Raw genomic sequence first — 22394 nt, 5'->3', positions numbered from 1 at the left:
TTGGTCAGATTTACTGTATGTGCTGGTCTCTACCAGCACATACAGTAAATCTGACCAAATACCTTTTGCGTGATATTCCCAATTGAAACAACTAACTGCACCTTGTCCTAATGCTATGTTGAACGGTTTCTAGTGTAGCTAGCAACAGTTTTAGTGTTATCAAACTAGTAAATGCTAGTGCAATGCTTTCGGTGGAGGTTTCACAGCCTAAACATTTGAACAGGTAAGATTGCTTTTTCTATAATACGCGACGCCTTGATAATTTGGCTGTAGGGATATCGATTTTTCTTAGCAATGACTAAAGCTAAGAAATTGAAGTTCATTGTCAGTATTCATCATGTCTTTGTCTTTGAATTACCCATAGCATAACACGATTGGTCAACTTTTAGAACACAGAATAATCAATCAACAATACCTCTGTAAAAAAAGGGATTCCTATTTTGCCAACAGAGGAGAGTGATTTAAGCTTCCAAAATCTTATATAATTGGAATCTCGGAATCGGCTCCAACGATTTTCATGAAATTTAGTATATAGGGGGTTTCGGGGGCGATAAATCGATCTAGCTAGGAATCATTTCTAGAAAATATCATTTTCATCGGATACCGAGCAAAGCTCGGTCAAACAGCTAGTTTATACATAAACTAGCTGTTGCCCGCGACTTCGTCCGCGTGGACTTTAGTTTATAGCTGTTGTTCCCGTACATGGTACGTTTGAGTCGTTTACGCGCAAATCAGAAAAGTATATTGTGTGGGAACCACACATTTTCCCGGGACAAAAACATTCCTTGTCCCAGATTCAAATTAGTATCTCCAATATCCATGCCAAATTTCATCAAAATAGATTAAATAGTTTAGGCTAGAATCATAAAAGTTTCTAATAGTGCGGGAACCGTACATTTTCCGGGATAAAAAGCATCCCTTGTCCTTTCCCGAGACTGAAAGTATTGACATATTGCCATACCAAATTTCATCAACATAGATTGAATAGTTTAGGCAATAATCATAAAAGTTTATTGTGCGGGGACCGTACATTTTCCGGGACAAAATTAGTATTCCTTGTCCTTTCCCGAGACTCAAAGTATTTCCATACCAAATTCCATCAAAATAGATTGAATAGTTTACGCGCAATTCATAAAGGTATATTGTGCAGTAACCGTAAATTTTTCCGGGACAAAATGTATCCTATGTTCTTTTTTGGGACTCAAAATACATATCGTGTCCAGCCGTTTACACGTGATATCGTGACCACGCAAAAATATAAAGCTTCGCCCGCGTAAATTACATATTTCACAGACAAATTAGTCCACAAAAAATAGCCTATAATCCTTCACGTGGTCTACTTCTTATCTGTGCCAAATAACAGAAAAATTGCTCCAGTAGTTCGTGAGATAAGCCCTTTCAAATAATTTCCCCCGTTTTTTCAACATTTTTTTCTATTTCTTCGCTGCTATTAGTCTTAGCGTGATAAAATATAGCCTATAGCCTGTCTCGAAAAATGGGCTATCTAACACTGAAAGAGTTTTTAAAATCGGACCAGTAGTTCCTGAGATAGCGCGTTCAAATAAGCCCTTTCAAATAATTTCCCCCGTTTTTTCCACACTTTCCTCTATATCTTCGCTTTTATTAGTCTTAGCGTAATAAAATATAACCTATAGCCTTCCTCGATAAATGCACTATCTAACACAGCAAGAATTTTTCAAATCGGACCAGTAGTTCCTGAGAATTAGCGCTTTCGAATATGCCCTTCCAAATAATTTTCTCCCGTTTTTTCAACATTTTTCTCTATTTCTTCGCTCCTATTAGTCTCAGCGTGATAAAATATAGCCTATAGCCTTCCTCGATAAATGGGCTAGCTAACACTGAAACAATTTTTTAAATTGGACCAGTAGTTCCTGAGATTAGCGCGTTCAAACAAACTAACAAACTCTTCCGCTTTATAATGTATTTATGGTTTTTAAATTACGCGACAAAAATCATTTTGTCGCTATGCCCTTTCCATTTCTTGCTGTTCCATTGCTTGTTTTCTATGAGAGGCAACGCCGGGCCGGCCTCTCATAGAAAACAAGCAATCTAAAACATATCCAACACGGTTTTTTACTTTTAAACGCGGCGTCACCTTAAGTCCCGGGAAAGGACATAATATGATACTTTTTGTATTATAAATTATAATATGCATGAAATGAGACTCAATGCTATGTTTGTTGCTAAAGTTTTTTTAGCTATTGCATAGCTTTTATCGCAGGCTTTAAGCGCGGTGACCGCATCAACAAATTCCGTAACGAAAAAACCTAACACCACCCACTCCGACCGGCACCGAAGCGCACGCGCCGCGCTGTGCCGGTCGGTGCGGCGTTGCCAGACTTCGGCACGGTGTTTGTGTGCATGCGACTAGACGTATGCTAATAATATTTGCATAAGTTGATAAAAATGCTATGCAATAGCTTTACCGCGGCAGTCCTCGAGTGCCAAACGTATTGTTTAAGTATTTAAGCATGACGAATGCGTATCTAATGAATGGCATTTTTATTTTTTCAGAAAGTCTATTGTCGAGTAAGTTTTTTTGCGATTTTTGCTTGTGCTTTTGGTTCATGGTGTCCTCAGAATAGTGTCATGCTTGATAAGTGATAACATAACGCAAACACCATCTTTTTCGGTGCAGTCAATATTTTATCAAAATATACAAGGTGTAACAAAACTAAGGTTGGGTTGCACCAGAGGCGTGGTTAAAGTTAGTTATAGTCAAAATCATGGTTATATAATTTAACTTTAACCTTAACATTGTTCACATAATTTGACAGAAGACTTTGCTGGTCCGACAAGGCTTTAAATGAACGTGGGCGGGATCGCTGCTGGTAAAGGAGAACTGTCAAAAATGGCGTTTTTGTATGATGACAGCGTTAGTTTCTTTTTTCGCCACGTGCATTTAAAGCCTTGTCGAGCTCTATGGTTATGGTTAAATATGGTGTCCATTTTTTACTTTAACCAAAGATTTGACATTTTGCATTGTAGTTAAAGTTATAGTTAAAGTTACAGTTAAAGTAAGTTGGTGCAACCCACCCTAAGTGATAATACTTTAGGGTGTCCCTTATGAGTTATGAGTTTATGACCTATAATGGAGACTACTTTTTTTATACTTTTGTATGGGAAGACTCATGGCTCATGACTCATGAAGTCATGAGTCATGACGAGGTCACGACGCTCGCGCTGGGGCGCTTGCCTATACAAATGACAAAAAATGATGCTCTTTAAGCGCTGCTACTTTTACAATAAGGGTCCCCGCAGACTTACAATTTAAAGTTGGCCGACTATCGTACAAACCACAGAAATTGATCAAGATAGAAGCGCCATGTCGCTCCAATTTGTATGAACACGAGCGTATGGCGCTTCTATCTTGATCTATTTCTGTGGTTTGTACGATAGTCGGCCAACTTTAAATTGTAAGTCTGCGGGGACCCTAAACCAACAGACACAAACACGTCACCTTAAAGTATTTTCATTTTGTTTTGTTCAATCTTGTATAATCCGGTCGCCGAATACCTAGACATCTATATTCTATGCTTGTCTCTTTCACTCCCATCAATATTTAGCTATCACGTCTTCACCTTTATGCGATAGAAGCATGATAGCCTTGAATGCACCGGGTAACCGGCAGCGTAATTATCTCGCTACAGCAATGCGACAGTATCTGCTGTCGAAAGCCTGTTGATTTGCTGTCGCAAGCTATTATGCCGCGGTCTTGAGGTTAGCAATCATCTTCATTAAATAAGCTGGAATGACGAAAAGAAAGAGGCAAGGATTAACCGATTCAGTGCGGATGACACGGCAGCCGTGTCATATATATTTTTTTAACGTGTGGCGTATGACACGGTAGCCGTATCATCTACTTCTATTGTCGGCACTGCATAATACATATAGGCGAACGCGTTGGCCGACGTGTTGGCAGGCGCGCTGGCCCAATGTGTAGAACGGGCGAAATACCTACCGCCAACGCGCGAACACCCGTTTTACACATTGGGCCAACGCATTCGCCTATATGTAGTGCCGACATATTATGGCGTATGACACGGCTAACGTGTCACCAGAAAACACGGCTAGGGCCGGTTGTTTGATCACTAGTAAACTGTCTTTGCGTGCACATTTTTCACGTGTTGCTTTACTCAACAATCACAGTCCATACTAATACGCTGTAACATATTGTCATTTGTGCATTTGACTAAATTCCTGCTCAAAACGCAACACAAAAGTTGTAGTACACGCGTAGGGTGACAGTCTTGCGACAGCTACGCGACAGGCATTTGGCAGCAGGTATGCACAACTGCTGTTTGTCAAAAAATCGTATACGAAAACTTTTAAAAGCATAACTGCTGTCAAACGCCTGTTGCTTTTCTGTCGCAAAATACATAATGCAGGTATTTCATAATATTTGCTGTCTGCCATAAAATTGTATAAGAAGATTTTGTCAGACAGCAGATCTGCTGCCAAATGCCTGTTGCATTGCTGTCGCAAAATATAGCCCTGCCGAGTGTCATCGTGCGATTCAACGGCGCTTTAAAGCGATTTTTTCTATTCGAGCAGTAATTCAGCCGATAGTACTTAGCTCTCAAACCCCTAGGTATATAGAAAAGAAGCTGGAACAAGCACTGAAGCTGGACAAGGGGTCAGGCTGCGATATACCTAAACTGGATCCCTTTGCGAAGGAAGTTACGCAGTTCGACAAAGACATGTCCGAAGTGAAATGTCCTGGGACGGACTGGGTGAAGTGCTATGTAAGTATGATTGGTACTAAATATTACTATCGACTTTTCTTAGAATCGAATAAGAAAATGTGGAATTGTTCTTGCATAGTCTACTTCTCTATTATCACGTGTTCAAGCTTCTCTAAAGCCTGTGAAGTATAGGCGTTAAAATCATACTCCTTCTTCTTCTATATATATGTATAAAACTCAAAGGTGACTGACTGACTGATTGACATAGTGATCTATCAACGCACATCCCAAACCACTGGACGGATCGGGCTGAAATTTGGCATGCAGGTACATGTTATGACGTAGGCATCCGCTAAGAAAGGATTTTGATCAATTTAAAGGGGTTAAAATAGGGGATGAAAGTTTGTATATTTATACTTCCTAACGCGGGCAAAAGCTCGTACTATTATAAAGAAATTGTGTCTGTCTGTTACCTCTTTACGCCTTAACTTTACAACAAACAAAGATTTTGCTGTGGCATGGATTGGCAAGATACCTTTGAGTCCTACGATATTTATTATTTATATATGTCGCAGGGAAAAGAAGATATCAGGGATATCCCGAAATCCCTAGGGATATCACGAAATCGCGGTAGATACCGAATATTCTTGTTTCTTACGTCTTCTTACTAAACAAATCTAGTGATATGTCATTTCACTAAACTACTAGCGAGAGAAATGCGTAGCTCGATTTTTATTCAGCGGTCTCCGCTTTTCTGACATTTCACTAGATTTGTTTAGTACTCGTAAGAAGACGTAAGAAACAAGAATATTCGGTATCTACCGCGATTTCGTGATATCCCTAGGGATTTCGGGATATCCCTGATATCTTCTTTTCCCTGCGACATATACATATTACGGTTCCCGCGTGATATACGAATTTTGGAGCAAGGAAGTTGTGGGCGTTAATAAACTCAAATAATCCTTTTTATGTTCCAGCATTCAGAATGTCGCGTTGTCCCTCATATACTCGAAACCACGAAGAATATAGTGTGTACATACAAAGATATATTATATGAGAGCGACGCGAAATATACTATAGGTTCGCCGACCGATGTATATGGCGATGAGCCGTACATACTGACTAAGAGCGACCACGTCAAAGTCAGATGCACAGGGAAGCACAAAGGCGAGTAAGTGATTTTTGATACTTTGATAACGATTTTGGGCCTTAGGGTCTTACAGACGGACCGCATTTCAATTGCAATCCAACCGCGAATTGCAGTTCAAGTGCAGTTTGAATGCAGTGACACGACTGCAAACCAAATGCGCAGTCGGATTGCAGTTCAGTTGCAGTTGGCGTGCAGTCGTGTGAACTGTTTGGTTTGCAGTTCTATTGCAGTCGTGTCAACTGCATTCAAACTGCACTTGAACTGCAATTTGCGGTTGGGTTGCAGTTGAAATCCGGTCCGTCTGTATAGACCCTTAGAAATGTGAGATTTATGTGTAGAAGTGATCGCTTTAGAAAACTGAGTTATATTATAGGTCACTTAATTAAGTTTTTTTTTTAAATTATAATTTGCGCCGTCTATGGGCTGTCCGGCCATATCCTTTTTATTTCTAATTAAGTATTAAAGCCACTTATGTGCGAATAAAGCATTATATTTTATTAATTAATTTATTTAATTGTCGAAAGGTTCTGAAACTTTGAAAAGTTTTGTAACTTAGACTAAGGTTTAAAGCCTCCCCTTCATGCTGTGACGTAATATGTAGATGGACCCTTAAGTACCAAGTAGTCAATGGTAAGCTACAACATATATTATTTGACAAAAAAAATCTTCATACTGTTACGTGCTAGGGTTCGAGGATTTGGAGAGAAAGACCTGGTGACTCTCTTGAAGACTTTATTAACACTGCACTAAACACTAGGTCACAACACTTAGCACTAAGTCCAAACACTAATCACTAGGTCCAATCACTAAGCACTATCACTGTCCTAGGTCGTAGCCAAGTCGCAGGTTTCACTGGTTCACTCACTATTGATCACTCCGAAATCGCCTTGATGATAGCTCGAAAGGAACTGACTTCCGGGCCTGCCTGCGGCTCTTTTTATATGGCGAGACGAATTCCAGAAATTTCCCGATTTCACGTAAACAAGTAAACAACCGTGGGAAATTTCTAGTAGGCTCGGGAATGTGCCACAATAAAACTGCCGTCCTTGCGATAAGTGCAGTAAGTTGAATTTAATTTAGACCTTATGGACTCAGTCATAAGGTCTAAATTCAAACACGCTAACAAATAAAGGGTAAACACGTAAACAAACATTGGACCTTTTTAGAAGGTTCGAGTATGTACTTGCGCACCACGTGTCCGTATACCATGTACCGTAACACTACTCCCCTCTTAGAGATGCTCGTCCCGAGCATCATTGTTACTGCCATGGTATCGCGCCAGACGGTCTATGTGTACCACTTTGAATGTCCCTCTTGGTTGCTTTTGAATCCTGTAAGTCACATCGTTCAATCGGGTAACCACTTTGTATGGGCCGTCCCACTTGGTCTGCAACTTTGGAGATTTGCCTTTTCGGCGAGTTGGGTTATGCAGCCACACCAGTGACCCTTCTTCGAAGCCGCTTGTATTCGATTTCCGGTCGTATCTGGTCTTCATGTTCTCACTTGACTGTAACCCATTTTCCCGAACCATGGCGTGTATATAGCGCATCTTTTCCCTTAAATCGCAGACATAATCTGGTACGGTCTTTGGTTCTTCCGGTGATCCTCCTGTCAAGAGGTCTACTGGTACTCGCAGTTCTCTACCGTAATTGACATACGCCGGGGTAGCTTTTATGCTCTCATGCTCGGCGGTACGGTACGACAGAAGGAAGAGCGGTATATACTTGTCCCAGTCCTTTTGTTTGTCATCTACCAATTTCGCCAAATGCCTCTCAAGGGTCTGGTTAAATCTCTCAACCATTCCATCAGACTGTGGATGGTACGCGGTGGTCCTCGTTTTATGCATTCCCAAAATTCTGCACACTTCCTGGAAGACCTGCGATTCGAAATTCCTGCCCTGATCGGAATGGATTTCTAGAGGCACACCAAAGCGAGATATTACTTCTTCGACTAGCTTAGAAGCAACTGTTGTAGCTTCCTGGTTTGGTATGGCGAACACTTCGGGCCATTTGGTGAAGTAATCCATGACAACCATGAAATACTTGTTTCCTGATTCTGTTACAGGAAATGGCCCAGCTACGTCAACTGCGATTCGTTCCCACGGTGCGCCAACGTTATACAAGCGCAGGCTCCCACGGCTCCTTGTCTGTGGTCCCTTCACTGCAGCGCAAGTAGTGCATTTGCGGCACCAATCCTGTACATCGTCTCGACAATGCAACCAGTAGAATCGTTCTCGCACTTTTGTTAACGTCCTCTTTACTCCTAGATGACCTCCTGATACGCCATCATGCATTTCACGGAGAACATCCGGTACTCTCGTTCTTGGGACAACTATCTGAAGATGGAACTCTCTGCCGTTGGTCTTCTCCCATTTCCGGTAGAGTATTCCGTTTTGAAGTATCAGACTGTCCCATTGCGCCCAGTACGCCTTAGTGACAGCGCCAGTGGGTGCTACCTCACTCCAGATTGGTTTTTCATCACGCCGTTTCTTCCATGTGATGATGTGCCGAAGGTCGTCATCTGTTTCTTGAGCCTCCCTCATAGCATCATTCTCCCATGGGCCCAAAGGACTTGTTTTCGTTAACTTTAGTGTCACTTCATTAGATTCCTGTTTAACACAATGGTTGCAGTCTTCTGAACACGGCCTTCGTGAGAGTGCGTCGGCATTCCCATGCGACTTTCCACTGCGGTGTTCCGTCTTGAAGTCATACTCCTGGAGTTGTTCTATCCATCGAGCTACTTGGCCTTCTGGGTTCTTGAATTGTAGTAGCCACTTCAAGGCTGCGTGATCAGTTCGCAGTAAAAAGTGTCTGCCAATGAGATACTTGCTGAAATGTTGTAGCGTCTTTACGACAGCCAAGAGTTCTCTTCTTGTCACACAGTAGTTTCTCTCTGGCTTAGCTAAAGATTTGCTGAAATATGCAATTACAACTTCTCTTTCACCCTGTTTTTGAGATAGCACCCCTCCAATGGCCGTGTTGCTTGCGTCCGTGTCGACTATAAACTGACCTTCAGGTTGTGGATACCCCAGGATTGGTGTTTCACACAGATGTTTCTTTAGTTTCTGAAAAGAATCTTCGGAAGTCTCGTCCCAAATAAACTGTCGTTTATCTTCTGTCAGCCGATGTAATGGCTTGGCTATCTCTGAGAATCCCTTAACAAAACGCCTGTAGTAGGAGCATAGGCCGAGAAATGCCCGCACTTCGGTTTTGTTCTTAGGGGTTGGCCAATTTTGGACTGCTTCTAGTTTCTCCGGGTCCGTCTGAATTCCATCACTGGAGATAACATGGCCGAGATAGTTCACCTTACTCCTGAATAAACGACACTTTTTCGGATTCAACTTTAACTTGGCCCCCTCTATTTTGGCGAAAACCCGTTCTAAGTTTCGCAAATGGTCCTCGAAGTCGCGGCCAACAATGATGACGTCGTCCAAGTAGACTAAGCAAGCCTCTCCAACTAAGCCTGCCAGTACACACTCCATGAGTCGCTCAAATGTGGCAGGTGCGTTGCACAATCCAAAGGGCATGACGTTAAACTGCCATAAACCTTTACCGGTGGAGAAAGCTGTCTTCTCTTTGTCTTTTGGATGAATTTCCACCTGCCAGTATCCAGATTTCAGGTCCAGGGTCGAGAACCATTTCATGCCACTCAAGGTATCCAGAGTGTCGTCAATTCGAGGTAATGGATAACTGTCCTTCTTGGTGACATCATTGAGACGTCTGTAGTCCACACAAAATCTTGTGCTGCCATCTTTCTTCTTCACTAATACAACCGGTGAGCACCACGGACTTGCAGACGGTTCAATGATCTTATGCCTTCTCATGTCCTCCAAAAGGCCTTCAACTTCTTTTTCCTTTGCAATGGGTATCCGTCTTGCTCGTTGACGAATTGGGTTCTCGCTTCCGGTATCTATCCTGTGCTGAACCATCGACGTTCTTCCAAGGTCGCCTTCCTGACTGGAGAAGATATTCGCGTGGCGTTGTAAAAACTTCTTAGCTTTCATGCCCTGCGAATAAGTCAGATTACTCTTGCAGTCATCGAGTAGCTCAGTCACTAATCCATAGTTGCTGGTGTTTGCTGAGTCTGAGCCTGTGATCGAACTACACTTTCTCATCCAGAGAACTTCCTCGCACTTTCCAATGACGTCACCTTTGTTCAAGCAGATCTCGCGATCAGCAAGATTCAAAACCCTGACCACAGCGTTACTGCTTCCACTAACAAGGGTTCTCGCCGTCATCAGTTTTTGCGCTGATGTCTTGGTCGGTGTGTCTTCGATCAACACGCATCTATTCAACTTCTTCTTTCCAGCTGGCGGTAGTTTCACCAGCACCCGAGCTTCCGCACGTCCAGGTATTATGACTTTCTTTACACATTCAACTTTCCCACAGGCGCCTCCAAGGATGAAAATTTCTTCTTCACCACACTTGAAAACTCCGTCAGCGACATTAATTCTGCAGTTGTGCTTCTTCATGAAATCCAAACCCAAGATGCAATCATCCATAATCTCAGCCACGATAACGTCATGAGGGTATGAGGACTCCCCCACATTCATCGTAACTGACATTTCTCCCAGGACGGGTATTGGCTGACCGGAGGCGGTAAGAAGCCGACAGTTAATTCTCCTCTTGTGCCTCCTTGCGGCTTTTATCAAATTTGGGTTCACTATTGTTCTAGAGGCTCCTGTGTCTAGAGTCATTTTGCAGTCCATCCCGTTAATAGTCCCCTGAATCACCAGACTATTCCCGCTACTTGCTTGGGAGACAACCGTTATTGGGGCTTCCTCCGTGTCAGCCAGCACTCGCCCCTTAGTCCTGGCTTTTATTCGTTTCCCTGCTCCCGGACAGGGGACGAAGCCCCTTGCTTCTTCAGCTCCTCCATTTGTTCCTCGAGCCTTTTCATTCTTGCCATCTGGGTCTCCTTCTGCGGGCAGTTGAGCTGAAGATGGCCCCTCTCGCCGCACTTGTAGCACATGGCTCCAAAACTTTTCTTCGTGGGAGCCTTGACCTCCTTGACTTCCTCAGAGACCTCGTGGATCTTATGGGTCTGTCGTATGTCACGGCGAACAGCCTCGACTTCCAAAGCATGCGCCAATGCTTCCTTAAGCGAGGTGTGGTGACGAAGCCTCACCGCAGCTCTGACCTCCAGATCCCTGATTCCGTCGACAAATGCTTGCACAATATTCGTGTCGACCATCTTGGCGTCAGCTCCTGGGTGTGCTTTCTTGACGAGTTTTTCAATTTCCAGCGCCCATTGTTGTAATCCTTCTCCTGAGCGTTGGACTCTGTCACGAAGTTGAGCACGGAACACGTGCTCCAGGTGTCGCTCCCCGTATCTTGATTCAAGGGCTTCCATCAGGTCTTTGAACCCATTTCCTGTATGTGCTTCCAGGACTGACAAGGCTTGCCCTCTGAGTGCGACAGTGAGAGCGGTCAGGCATTGTTCGTCAGTCCATCCGTTGGCAGAAGCAACCGTCTGGAATTGCTGACGATAAGCGTTCCAGGAAGTAGTACCGTCGTATGGTGGCACTTTAACTCTTGGTCCTTGTACCACTACGGAAGTTCCACTAGGCGTCGCGATTCCTGTGGTTTCCACGCGCACTTTCCACTTCTGTAATTCTGTGAGGCCGGTTTTCACATTTTCCATATCCACTCCTAGCCCCGTAACTCGTTCGTCCATTACGTCTACATCTTTTCAAAGCTTAAACACCGTGTCACTGACATCCTTTATAGCTCCAAGCGCTTTTTCTTGGAGGTCTTTTTGTTGCTCTTGTGATTCTCGAATCGCTCTGATTTCAGCACCGAGCTTGCGTTCTTGTGACTCTTGTAAAGCGCCAAGCTTGCGGTCTTGTGCCTCCATCATTGCCTTTTGAGAATCTTTCAACGCCTGACTTTCAGCTTTTTGGGACTCCTGCAAAGCGCCGAACTTGCGGTCTTGTGATTCCTGCAAAGCGCCGAGCTTGCGGTCTTGTGACTCCTGCAAAGCGCCGAGCTTGCGGTCTTGTGACTCCTGCAGAGCCTGAATTAACTCAATTAGGCTTTGTAATTGGGGAGCCACTTGAGGGGCCGCAGAAGCTACGGGCGATGCATGGTGGCTGGAGCCAGTAGGCAGGGGTTGAGCAGACGGAGCTCGGTGGGCGGAGCTAGTGGGCGTGGCCTGAGTGGGCGTGGCCTGGTGGGCGGAGCCAGTGGGCGTGGCCATGCCCAAAGTGGGCGGAGCCTGAGGGGCGTGGCCAGTGGCCGTGTCCCGGTGGGCGGAGCCAGTGGGCGTGGCTTCAGCCAAAGTGGGCGGAGCCTGGTGGGCGTGGCCAGTGGGCGGAGCCATGTGGGCGGGGCCAGTGGGTGGGGCCTGTCCCTCAGTGGGCGGAGCTTGGTCCCCAGTGGGTGTGGCCTCCGCAACTCCTCTCCCGGAGTCAATGGCAGCAGCTCGCTGCGCCCTTGTCCTGACACTCCCTTTGAAGTCCTCTCTCGGAGTCAATGGCATCTCCAAATCCCACTTCTGACACCAGTTGTTACGTGCTAGGGTTCGAGGATTTGGAGAGAAAGACCTGGTGACTCTCTTGAAGACTTTATTAACACTGCACTAAACACTAGGTCACAACACTTAGCACTAAGTCCAAACACTAATCACTAGGTCCAATCACTAAGCACTATCACTGTCCTAGGTCGTAGCCAAGTCGCAGGTTTCACTAGTTCACTCACTATTGATCACTTGTGTTCACTCCGAAATCGCCTTGATGATCGCTCGAACCAAACTGAATTGCCGGGTCTGCCTGCGGCTCTTTTTATATGGCGAGACGAATTCCAGAAATTTCCCGATTTCACGTAAACAAGTAAACAACCGTGGGAAATTTCTAGTAGGCTCGGGAATGTGCCACAATAAAACTGCCGTCCTTGCGATAAGTGCAGTAAGTTGAATTTAATTTAGACCTTATGGACTCAGTCATAAGGTCTAAATTCAAACACGCTAACAAATAAAGGGTAAACACGTAAACAAACATTGGACCTTTTTAGAAGGTTCGAGTATGTACTTGCGCACCACGTGTCCGTATACCATGTACCGTAACAATACAAAAATTAATGTACTCTTATTTATATTCATTTCCAAAAATATCCAAACATCTCCAAAAACTAAAAAGTATTATCAGCCATGCCATGTATTAGCATCTATGTTATTTTTTTCAGCATATTGCCATCAAAATGGTCAGGCCATTCCATAGGTTTTAGGTCAACTGCGACTCCTAAGAAACCTCCTGCGGGCAGAGAGAATACTTTCAATGTACTAATATTTGGCTTTGATTCCACTTCCAAAAATACTTTCATACGAAGAATGCCGAAGAGCTACAGAGTACTCTCTGAGGTTTTGGGTGCAACTATACTAAATGGGTAAGTTGTGTATACTAATAGTATAACGGCCGTTCCCAATATTTGATCTATCTCTGGTTTTGCCCTACTAGAGATAGGAATAGCTCACAATTGACATAAAATATATGTCTCTAATGTCTAATGTGAGCTATTCCTATCTCTAGTAGGGCAAAACCAGAGATAGATCAAATATTGGGAACGGCCGTAAGACAATATGTCAGTCTGTCTTTCCTTTTTGCCGCTTAAGCCGATGAAACTCTTCAGCTAAAGTACCTAATAAAGAGGCCGAGGAAACGACATGCTACTGGGCAGAGCCATGCTTCGGCACGACTGGGCCGGCTCGACCGGAGAAATACCACGTTGTCACAGAAAACCGGCGTGAAACAGCGCTTGCGCTGTGTTTCGCCGAGTGAGTGAGTTTACCGGAGGCCGAATCCCCTACCCTATTCCCTTCCCTACCCTATTCCCTTCCCTTCCCATCCCTACCCTCCCCTATTACCCTATTCCCTCTTAAAAGGCCGGCAACGCACCTGCAGCTCTTCTGATGCTGCGAGTGTCCATGGGCGACGGAAGTTGCTTTCCATCAGGTGACCTGTTTGCTCGTTTGCCCCCTTATTTCATAAAAAAAAGACATAGAATTCAAAATCTAGTATTCTATTGCTGTTCGGTACTTAAGACCTCCATAGTATCGCAGACACAATATATTTTCAATTGTTTTGTGGCTACCGGCTGCCGCTTGAGGATTGATGGGTTAAAGTACAAAATTTTATGGAAATTGGTTTAGCAGTTTAAGGTTCTTTGAGAATCGGGAAAGGACAATTATTCTGTAAAAATGTTGGATTAGTTATATCCAGCAGAAGCCAGATTATTTTTCTCCCTCAAAAACCCTGTTTACTCGCAGCCTTTGTCGACCGATTCCATACAAATACACAGGATTTGCGTGGGGACTGTACATTTTTCCGGGATAAAAAGTATCCTATGTGCTTTCCCGAGACTCAAAGTGTGTGTGAGACCCAGCAAAATATAAAAAAAAGTAAAGTGGAAACAGACAGACAGACGGGACACAATTTCACATTCAGCAAACGTCAAAAGGACGTCAAAAATAGAGTGCTGCTGTCATGTATCACACGTCTCTTTTTACCACGCAGTGTTACTGATAGTGACATCTCTCTTGCTCAGGCCTTTGTTTCTCTATTCCGCTAGGTATATTAACTTTATGAGACAGACAGACACACTTTCACATTTATTTTTATTTATTTATTTATTTATATCAGGCTACATAGATAGGCCCATACAATATATACCTTAATGACTAACATACATATAAATTATATACACTTAATATTTAATAACTACACTTTATCACGATGTTATCGGCGACGTGACGCGCGCTTCATTCCGGAGTCTCCCCCGGAATGTTGAGTATGAGTTATAATATTAGTATGTATTTCCAGTTACAATATAGTCGGCGACGGCACCCCAGCAGCATTATTCCCGATATTGACCGGCAAGACAGAGTTGGAGCTGCCGGATGTGAGGAAACGTATGAACGAGGGAACGTTGGATGATATGCCGTTCATATTCTACAAGCTTAAAGAGGACGGGTGAGTGAGGCGATTTTTCAGTCATTTTGGTGCAAATTTGATGTCATTGTGGCGCCATTTTAATGTCATTGTGGCGCAATTTTAATGTCAGTGTGCTGCCAAATTTTTTTTATGTAATAAGGGAGCAAACGAGCAAACGGGTCACCTGATGGAAAGCAACTTCCGTCGCCCATGGACACTCGCAGCATCAGAAGAGCTGCAGGTGCGTTGCCGGCCTCTTAAGAGGGAATAGAGTAATAGGGGAGGGTAGGGAAGGGAAGGCAAGGGAATAGGGGAGGGTAGGGAAGGGAAGGCAAGGGAATAGGGGTGGGTAGGTAAGGGAATAGGGTAGGGGATTGGGCCTCCGGTAAACTCACTCACTCGGCGAAACACAGCGCAAGCGCGGTTTCACGCCGGTTTTCTGTGAGAACGTGGTATTTCTCCGGTCGAGCCGGCCCATTCGTGCCGAAGCATGGCTCTCCCACGTCTAAATGTCATAGTGGCGCAATTTTAATGTCATTGTGGCGCCATTTGGATGTCACTGCGTTGCCAATCACGTCGCCGAAAGAGACCATTATACCGTCTTTTTCTCATTCCAGCTACCGCACCGCCTATTTCGAGGATATGCCCTGGATAGGCACTTTTCAATACCGATTCAACGGTTTCAAGCGGCAGCCGTCAGATCACTACCTTCGGGCGTTCTATATGGAGGAATCCCAGAGCGGGAGGAAGTGGTGGTCGAACAAGAACAGGTACTGCGTGGGTGATACGCCCCAGTACGCGCTGATGATGAATATTACTGAGCAGGTGGGTGGAGGAGTTGAGGGGAAATTGTGTCAAGGATCTCCATCGAAATCGGTTTAGTGGTAAAGGAGTTGATTGAAAGACAGACTGATAGACAGAAAAACATTCTTTAGTTTAGTAGGTTAGGTTAGGAATTTATTATCTCACTGAATAGTGAATGACGCCTGCAACTCTGTTGCGGCGAACCATGCATTTTTCCATAACAAAATTATCCTTTGTCCTGTTCTGTGTTTCAAAGTATCTTCATACCAATCGGTTCAAACGTTGCATTAAGTGGTAACAGATAGACAAACGGATGTGCAGACAGACGGGTATGATATTAGTACCCGTGGTAGAGCCATGCTTCGGCACGAATGGGCCGGCTAGGCTAGGCCTGGCATGAAGGTCGAAGTTAAAAGAGGAGTCCACACCGCCCTTTTTTCCATACAAACGTTGTCCCCTGTTTCCTCCCTGGATAATGCTAGTAGAGTTATAATTTTTTTCCTGAATATCTACGGCCACTAATACAATGTCCCTATGTTTTATTTTTTTTCATAATTTAATTATTAAATAAGATATGAACGTTCAAAAACCCAAAAAAATGGCCAGATTTTCCGCTGTGTTCAAACGTCCAGAAAACAGATTTGGCTAGATTATACAAAAAAAAAGCAAAACATAGGAACACAGCTCAATCCTTTTTTTAATCTTTAATGAAAAAAGTACTTAAATCGGTTAAGTTTTGGAGAAGGAATCAGGGGACAACGAATCGTTGATTTTCTGCAGTTGTCTCTATCGCGTTCTGCGGTATAGGCTTGAGGTAAGGGAGACAGCTATAGATATTACACGTACTTTTTTTTCATTTCTCTAGCCCCTGGTGTATCCTCTTAACGAAGGACATAGCCATAGTCATTATAACGGCAAAATGTACGGTTCTCGTGCTACATACGTATCAAATACTAATCAAACATTTCTCATTCTAGTTCCTTGATCTACCCGGCAAGAAATACTGCTTCACCTTCATAGCCGACATCACACACGATGACATCAACATGATATCAGTAGCGGACGACGAGACCGCTGCGTTCCTGACGCAGGTGTCACGACACGTTACGCGTGACACCATGGTACTCGTCATGGGCGACCATGGGCCGAGGTACGTGACAACATCATGATACATGACAACATCGATATGTCACGTGACAACATGACACGTCACATGCGCGCGGAACACGATGATACTCATCATGGGCGACCACGGGCCGAGGTACGTGACAACATCAACATGACATAATTTGTCACGTGACGATGACATGAAATGTCACGTGACAACATTATGTCAAGTGCCAACATCATGACATCACTCACGACGACAACAACATGATATCCGTAGCGGACGACGAGACCGCGGCGTTCCTGACGCGGGTGTCACGACAGTTACGCGTGACACCATGGTACTCCTCATGGGCGACCATGGGCCGAGGTACGTGACAACATCATGATACATGACAACATCGATATGTCACGTGACAACATGACGCGTCACGTGACAACATGACACGTCACAGACAACATTATGTGACATAGTCACGTGACAACATCGACATGGAATGTCACGTGACGTCATCAACATGAAATTTTAAGTGACATCACCAAAATTACTTGTTACACGATGGCAATGTCCACTCCATTATGACTACATTGCATTGTTTGTCAATAATAGCTTTGGAGTCCAAAACTGGAACAACCGCAGAAAAAACGATATGGCAAAGATATAATTTTCTCTTTCACTATTCCGGGTTTTTGCTTTTGATGTTTTAGTAGCCTAGTCGCTCACTGTTAAGCTTTTAGTATAATTTCCACGTTTTTAGAGTTCCTCAATAACTACAAGAAACCCTCATAAATTCGCCATCCACGCTAATGATAACCCCTACATTTCAGATACGCGAAAGTCCGCGATACCATACAAGGGAAACTCGAAGAACGCTTACCCCTCATGGCTATAAGACTGCCGGACGACCTAAAAAGATCTAGACCAGACGCCCAGAACAATCTAGATATGAACTCCGAAGTGCTGACTACTCCACATGACATATACGCCACTGTGATGGACGTTTTAGATATGCGGCAACACTGGAATGATTATAAAGTGAAGGGGGCTGATTTGACCAGGGGACTGACTCTTTTGGAGCAGGTAAGGGACTGACATCTTAGTAGTTGATATTTTAAGAAGAAATTCCTATGTAAGGTGTGCCAAATTAAACTGCGTATATTTTTGGCACATGATCTTCTGATTATTTAAGGCAGAAAAAATACGTATATATAAAAGTTAAGGCAGTAAAATATTTGTACATTTTGAAATACACTTCACGGAAAAGCTGTCACGCCTGTTGATTTGTGCTTTAACATAGTAATTTTTATTTATATGTAGATATGTTATCATCAGTCAGCCAAAGTGTGACTATGCGAGCCCCCACAAAGGCTCGGCTTTTAGCTAGTTGTATGATATTTAATATACATTTGTAGCAAATCTAAAGCCAAACTGACTTTTGTCTAATCCACACTTTCTCACTCCAGATACCCCGTAACCGATCCTGTAGCGAGGCTGGGGTGGAACCCCACTGGTGTTCCTGTTTAGCATGGGAGACGCTGCAGCCGTCAGAACCCACGTACCACAAGGCAGCAGAAGCCGTTGTCAACTATATTAACAGTCTTACGGAGTCTGTCAGGTACTGCAAGGATTCTTGTTCAGACCCAAAAGCCTGGTTTTGTTATCTAGATCTGGACTCTATGTATCCATGCTTATTTTATAAATGCAAAAGTGTGTCTGTCTTCTCTCTGTCTGTTATGTCTTTACGCTTAAGCTGCTAAACTGATTTGATGAAATTTGGTATGGACATACTTCGAGTCCCAGGAAAAGATGTAGAAATAATAAAGATATAGGAAATAATAAAGAAATAACGTCTCGTTCGTTCACACGATAAAATTTTACTGTCTGTATAATATTATACTCCTTTACAATTTTTATTGTAAGTAAAGTAAGTGAATAACAGACAATCGAATGCATTAATAATATTACAATGCACGTGAATTAAATTACCTACTGTACATATTTCAGGTCCCTCTGCATCCCCCGCACGCTCACGTCCATAGTGTGGGTGTCCCGTCAGCGTCCTAATGCCGGGGTACTGACATTCGTCGCCGCCAGGGACGCTGACGGCTACGTCGGTAAATTCGGCGACGGCATCACCACTCAGAGGGACAACTACCAGATCAAGGTCAGTCCCCTGTGTCTGTCTCCTAAAGCTGAGTCAGTCCACTGTAGCTGTGCCAGTCCCTATAGGTGTAAAATTGTTATATCTTTCTTAATAGTCCCTCTAAATAAATCAACACGAAACCGGACAGCTCTCAGTTTATCTCAGGTTAAGGTGTGTACAGTGTACTATTTAATGCTGCTGTATGTTTCCTGTATTGCCCCCTGTGACTGCAAAACAGTCCCCTGTACGGTGTACCGATGAGCGGCTTTCCCCACTTTTGCAAATGCCTCGTCTCACGTGTAAAGAAATCCCGTTATTCATAAAAATACTTACACAATGGAACGCTGTAGATGAGATGTTTTGTCTGTGTCTAATACATTGAAAAAGTCGAATGACAATGGCAAACCTTTTTTTATTATAAAATGTTAAATAGTGTATAAACAAAAACTGTACTTCTCTGTTACATTGGAAAATATGCTTGATAGTCACGGACAAAATATCTTATAGCTTATTCATTGTTTATTTTTTTACTATTATGTCAGTCCCCTGTCCACTTACTAATAATATACCTCTATTTACAGTTGGTAGTGGGTCCCGGTCGAGGAGTCTACGAGGCGTCTCTAGTATACAACGTCGCTGAAGATAAATTCGACATTACCACTAGAGATATATCGAGGACTAACGCGTAAGTTACTTTAATGTAGGTCTACCAGAACCTGATGGCAAAAAGTGAGAAAGTAAATTGACTATCAATACCGGGGTAATTGGAATAAAACATTTTTCCTTAAAGCGGCTGATTCTGTGTGTGAAATAAATTTATCCAATGATCAAGGATATTTTTTGAAAATCTGCTGTCAAAATTTGCCATCAGATTCTGGTAGACCTATAGTATATATTTATACGTGTGGGTATTTATATGTGGGAGAGCCATGCTTCGGCACGAATGGACCGGCTCGACCGGAGAAATACCACGTTCTCACAGAAAACCGGCGTGAAACAGCGCTTGCGCTGTTTCGCCGAGTGAGTGAGTTTACTGGAGGCCCAATCCCCTACCCTATTCCCTTCCCTACCCTCCCCTATTCCCTTCCCTTCCCTTCGCTACCCTCCCCTATTACCCTGTTAAAAGGCCGGCAACGCACCTGCAGCTCTTCTGATGCTGCGAGTGTCCATGGGCGACGGAAGTTGCTTTCCATCAGGTGACCCGTTTGCTCGTTTGCCACAATACGTTTGGCTACTATTATTTTTTTTATTTCATAAAAAAAAATAGTAGCCAAGCCGGTAAAAATTGTATTGCCGAAGGCGTTATACTAGTTATTATATCTATACTTATATTATATGTCTAAAGCTGTAGGGTTTGTTACTTTATTGTACTCGAGAAGTATAATGGATCGTATTGAAAAAATATTTTGGTGTTGGATAGACCATTTATCGAGGAAGAATTTAGGCTATTACTAAGTGATACCTTAGGATGTGTGTGTCCTATATATATTTGCCGTGAAAGTAGCTGCGCTTAAAAGAGTTTTTTTTTATATGGGAAAATTCGCACACTCTAAAGTAGTTGGTGGTTGGGTGTATATAAACCTACCTCTTGAATTACTCTTTTACTCAAAATACCGCATCATAATCCCTTGCGTAGATTTAAGGATCAAAGCATATAAGGACAGATAGGAAGCGGAAATGCTTATTAATAATATGTACCTAGTGATACCAGATGTATAATATTTTTTTTACATTTCAGATACAACAACGAGCCAAGCTGCATTAGTGCTACACATCCACATCTTAACATGTACTGCTATTGCAATAACATCTAAAGACCGACATACAAAACCGACCCAAACGTGCCGAAGCACGGTGTGTAACAAAAAGTTACCAGCCTAGTCGCTGATTGAAAAAGAAAATAACTAGCAATGCGTTAATGTACGCAATTTAGCGATTATTCTTTAGAATGTTCAGGATGTAACAAAACTATGCTGTACTCGGCGAAACATGGCGGTAGCGGTCATTGACCTTTTTAGTCTAGGCGCCAAATTAAAAATGCTCGCACTGTATTTAAGAATAAAATTGACCTCTTATAAAGACACAGATTATTAAAGATTCATCGGAAAACCTCTTGGTAACTCTTAGAATGATAATCTCCAACTTTTTATGAGTTCGAAGTGATATGCTTCATATTCAGTTCACATCGAGTATATACGATATCGCCCTTAGACTAGGAATATGTGACACTTCATTGTCAATCGCGGTTTATATAGAAAATTGACAAGTTTTTTGACAGGGGGTCAATGACCGCTACTGTCTCAATTCCCCGAGTACACCTTAGGTAATAATACTTTAGGGTGTGTATGTGTCTCTACATATATATCGCTGCTACTTTCACAGTGAATTATGTATAAGAGACTTATAGACACCCTAAAGCATTATCACTTAGTTTTGTTACACCCTGTATACACATATTATGTAGATCTTTTTACTGTTAAAAGGAGTAAAGTGTTACAGCTGCACTCAGATATAATTGATTACTTTAATTATATGAAAAGTTTGACAGAAAACGTATTAAATTAAAGTTAAGTAATCGTTAAATATCTGTGCGGCCGTTAGTTCCTAAAAGGGCTAAAAGTCCACTGTCTGAGATTAGTCAAATAAGATATTGTATAGTTTTTTTCTCAAATCTAATTTAATTAGATAACAGTCACATTACTTACTAATATAAATGCGAAAGTGTGTCTGTCTATTCCATTACCGCTAAACCGATGGAGATAGTTTGAGAGTCCGAAGAAAGGATAAAGCACGAATCTAGCGGGTGACGTCAAATGTAATACATATTATATGACACGCAACTCCGTTAAGGCCCAGTAGTCCCTAAAATTAGCAGGTCAATGTGATGAATGACGGTCGAAGACGTCGTAAACTACATCCGCGAGAAGACCACCTACACCTTGAGGGTGGAGGGTCTGCACTCTCGTCACAAAGTGAATTTCAGTTCCTTTATGGTGAGAGTGCCGACTCAAGTTTTATCCATCTTCGAGGTGGAGGAGTTCTGGACCGCCGGTGTAGTTTACCGGAGGTTCCGGGGGAGGCTCCCGAACGAAGCGCGCATCACGTCGCCGAAAGAGACTTTACGTGATAAAGTGTAGTGTGATTGTGTGTGTGAATGTGTAAATAATATATATTAGGATATAATTGTTCGGCGTGCATCCGTTGTCTGATTGCCATAACACAAGTTTTAACTTAGCATGGGATTAGACGACGTGATGTACGCTACCTAGCTTTTATACTATTGTATATTATTGTATGCTTAATAAAGAATTTGAATGTCTGTCAGTACGAATATCGACGTAAAGGACATTAAAATATCAGCGTGCCTTGTACAGTGGCGGTTACGCGCTCGCCGCGTGCCTTGATAATAGGAAATAGGAGAAAAAAACCTCTTGTTTTTAGTATTACACAAATCAAATAATCGAGCAGAATTTTTCAAATTGTGTAAGTACTGAATACTGATATACCTTTGCGTATAGTAGATTTTCTCAATTTTAAAACGGTACTTTTTTATACTT

General features: G+C 42.9%; 1 protein-coding gene across 3 annotated transcripts in view; it reads left to right on the top strand.

Annotated features, from left to right (window-relative positions):
• LOC121738071 overlaps positions 1-20831 on the top strand; it is a 28156-nt gene extending 7325 nt beyond the window's left edge. For 2 of the 3 annotated variants that reach the window (XM_042129902.1, XM_042129901.1), the window contains exons 3-14: positions 2536-2550; positions 4613-4766; positions 5684-5877; positions 13038-13238; positions 14672-14821; positions 15400-15607; positions 16564-16736; positions 17522-17774; positions 18158-18309; positions 18699-18858; positions 19419-19522; positions 20576-20831. In XM_042129902.1, the coding sequence (XP_041985836.1) occupies positions 2536-2550; positions 4613-4766; positions 5684-5877; positions 13038-13238; positions 14672-14821; positions 15400-15607; positions 16564-16736; positions 17522-17774; positions 18158-18309; positions 18699-18858; positions 19419-19522; positions 20576-20651 (1840 nt within the window). In that variant the 3' untranslated portion in view covers positions 20652-20831. The remainder of the gene's footprint in view (positions 1-2535; positions 2551-4612; positions 4767-5683; positions 5878-13037; positions 13239-14671; positions 14822-15399; positions 15608-16563; positions 16737-17521; positions 17775-18157; positions 18310-18698; positions 18859-19418; positions 19523-20575) is intronic. The other variant, XM_042129903.1, reaches the window with a different exon arrangement.
• The last annotated feature ends 1563 nt before the right edge of the window (positions 20832-22394 follow it).

This window comes from Aricia agestis, chromosome 22 (assembly GCF_905147365.1).
Source record: "Aricia agestis chromosome 22, ilAriAges1.1, whole genome shotgun sequence".
NCBI lineage: Eukaryota > Metazoa > Arthropoda > Insecta > Lepidoptera > Lycaenidae > Aricia > Aricia agestis.
The sequence above is the reverse complement of the archived record's forward strand: the minus strand, read 5'-3'. Positions and strand labels throughout refer to the sequence as shown.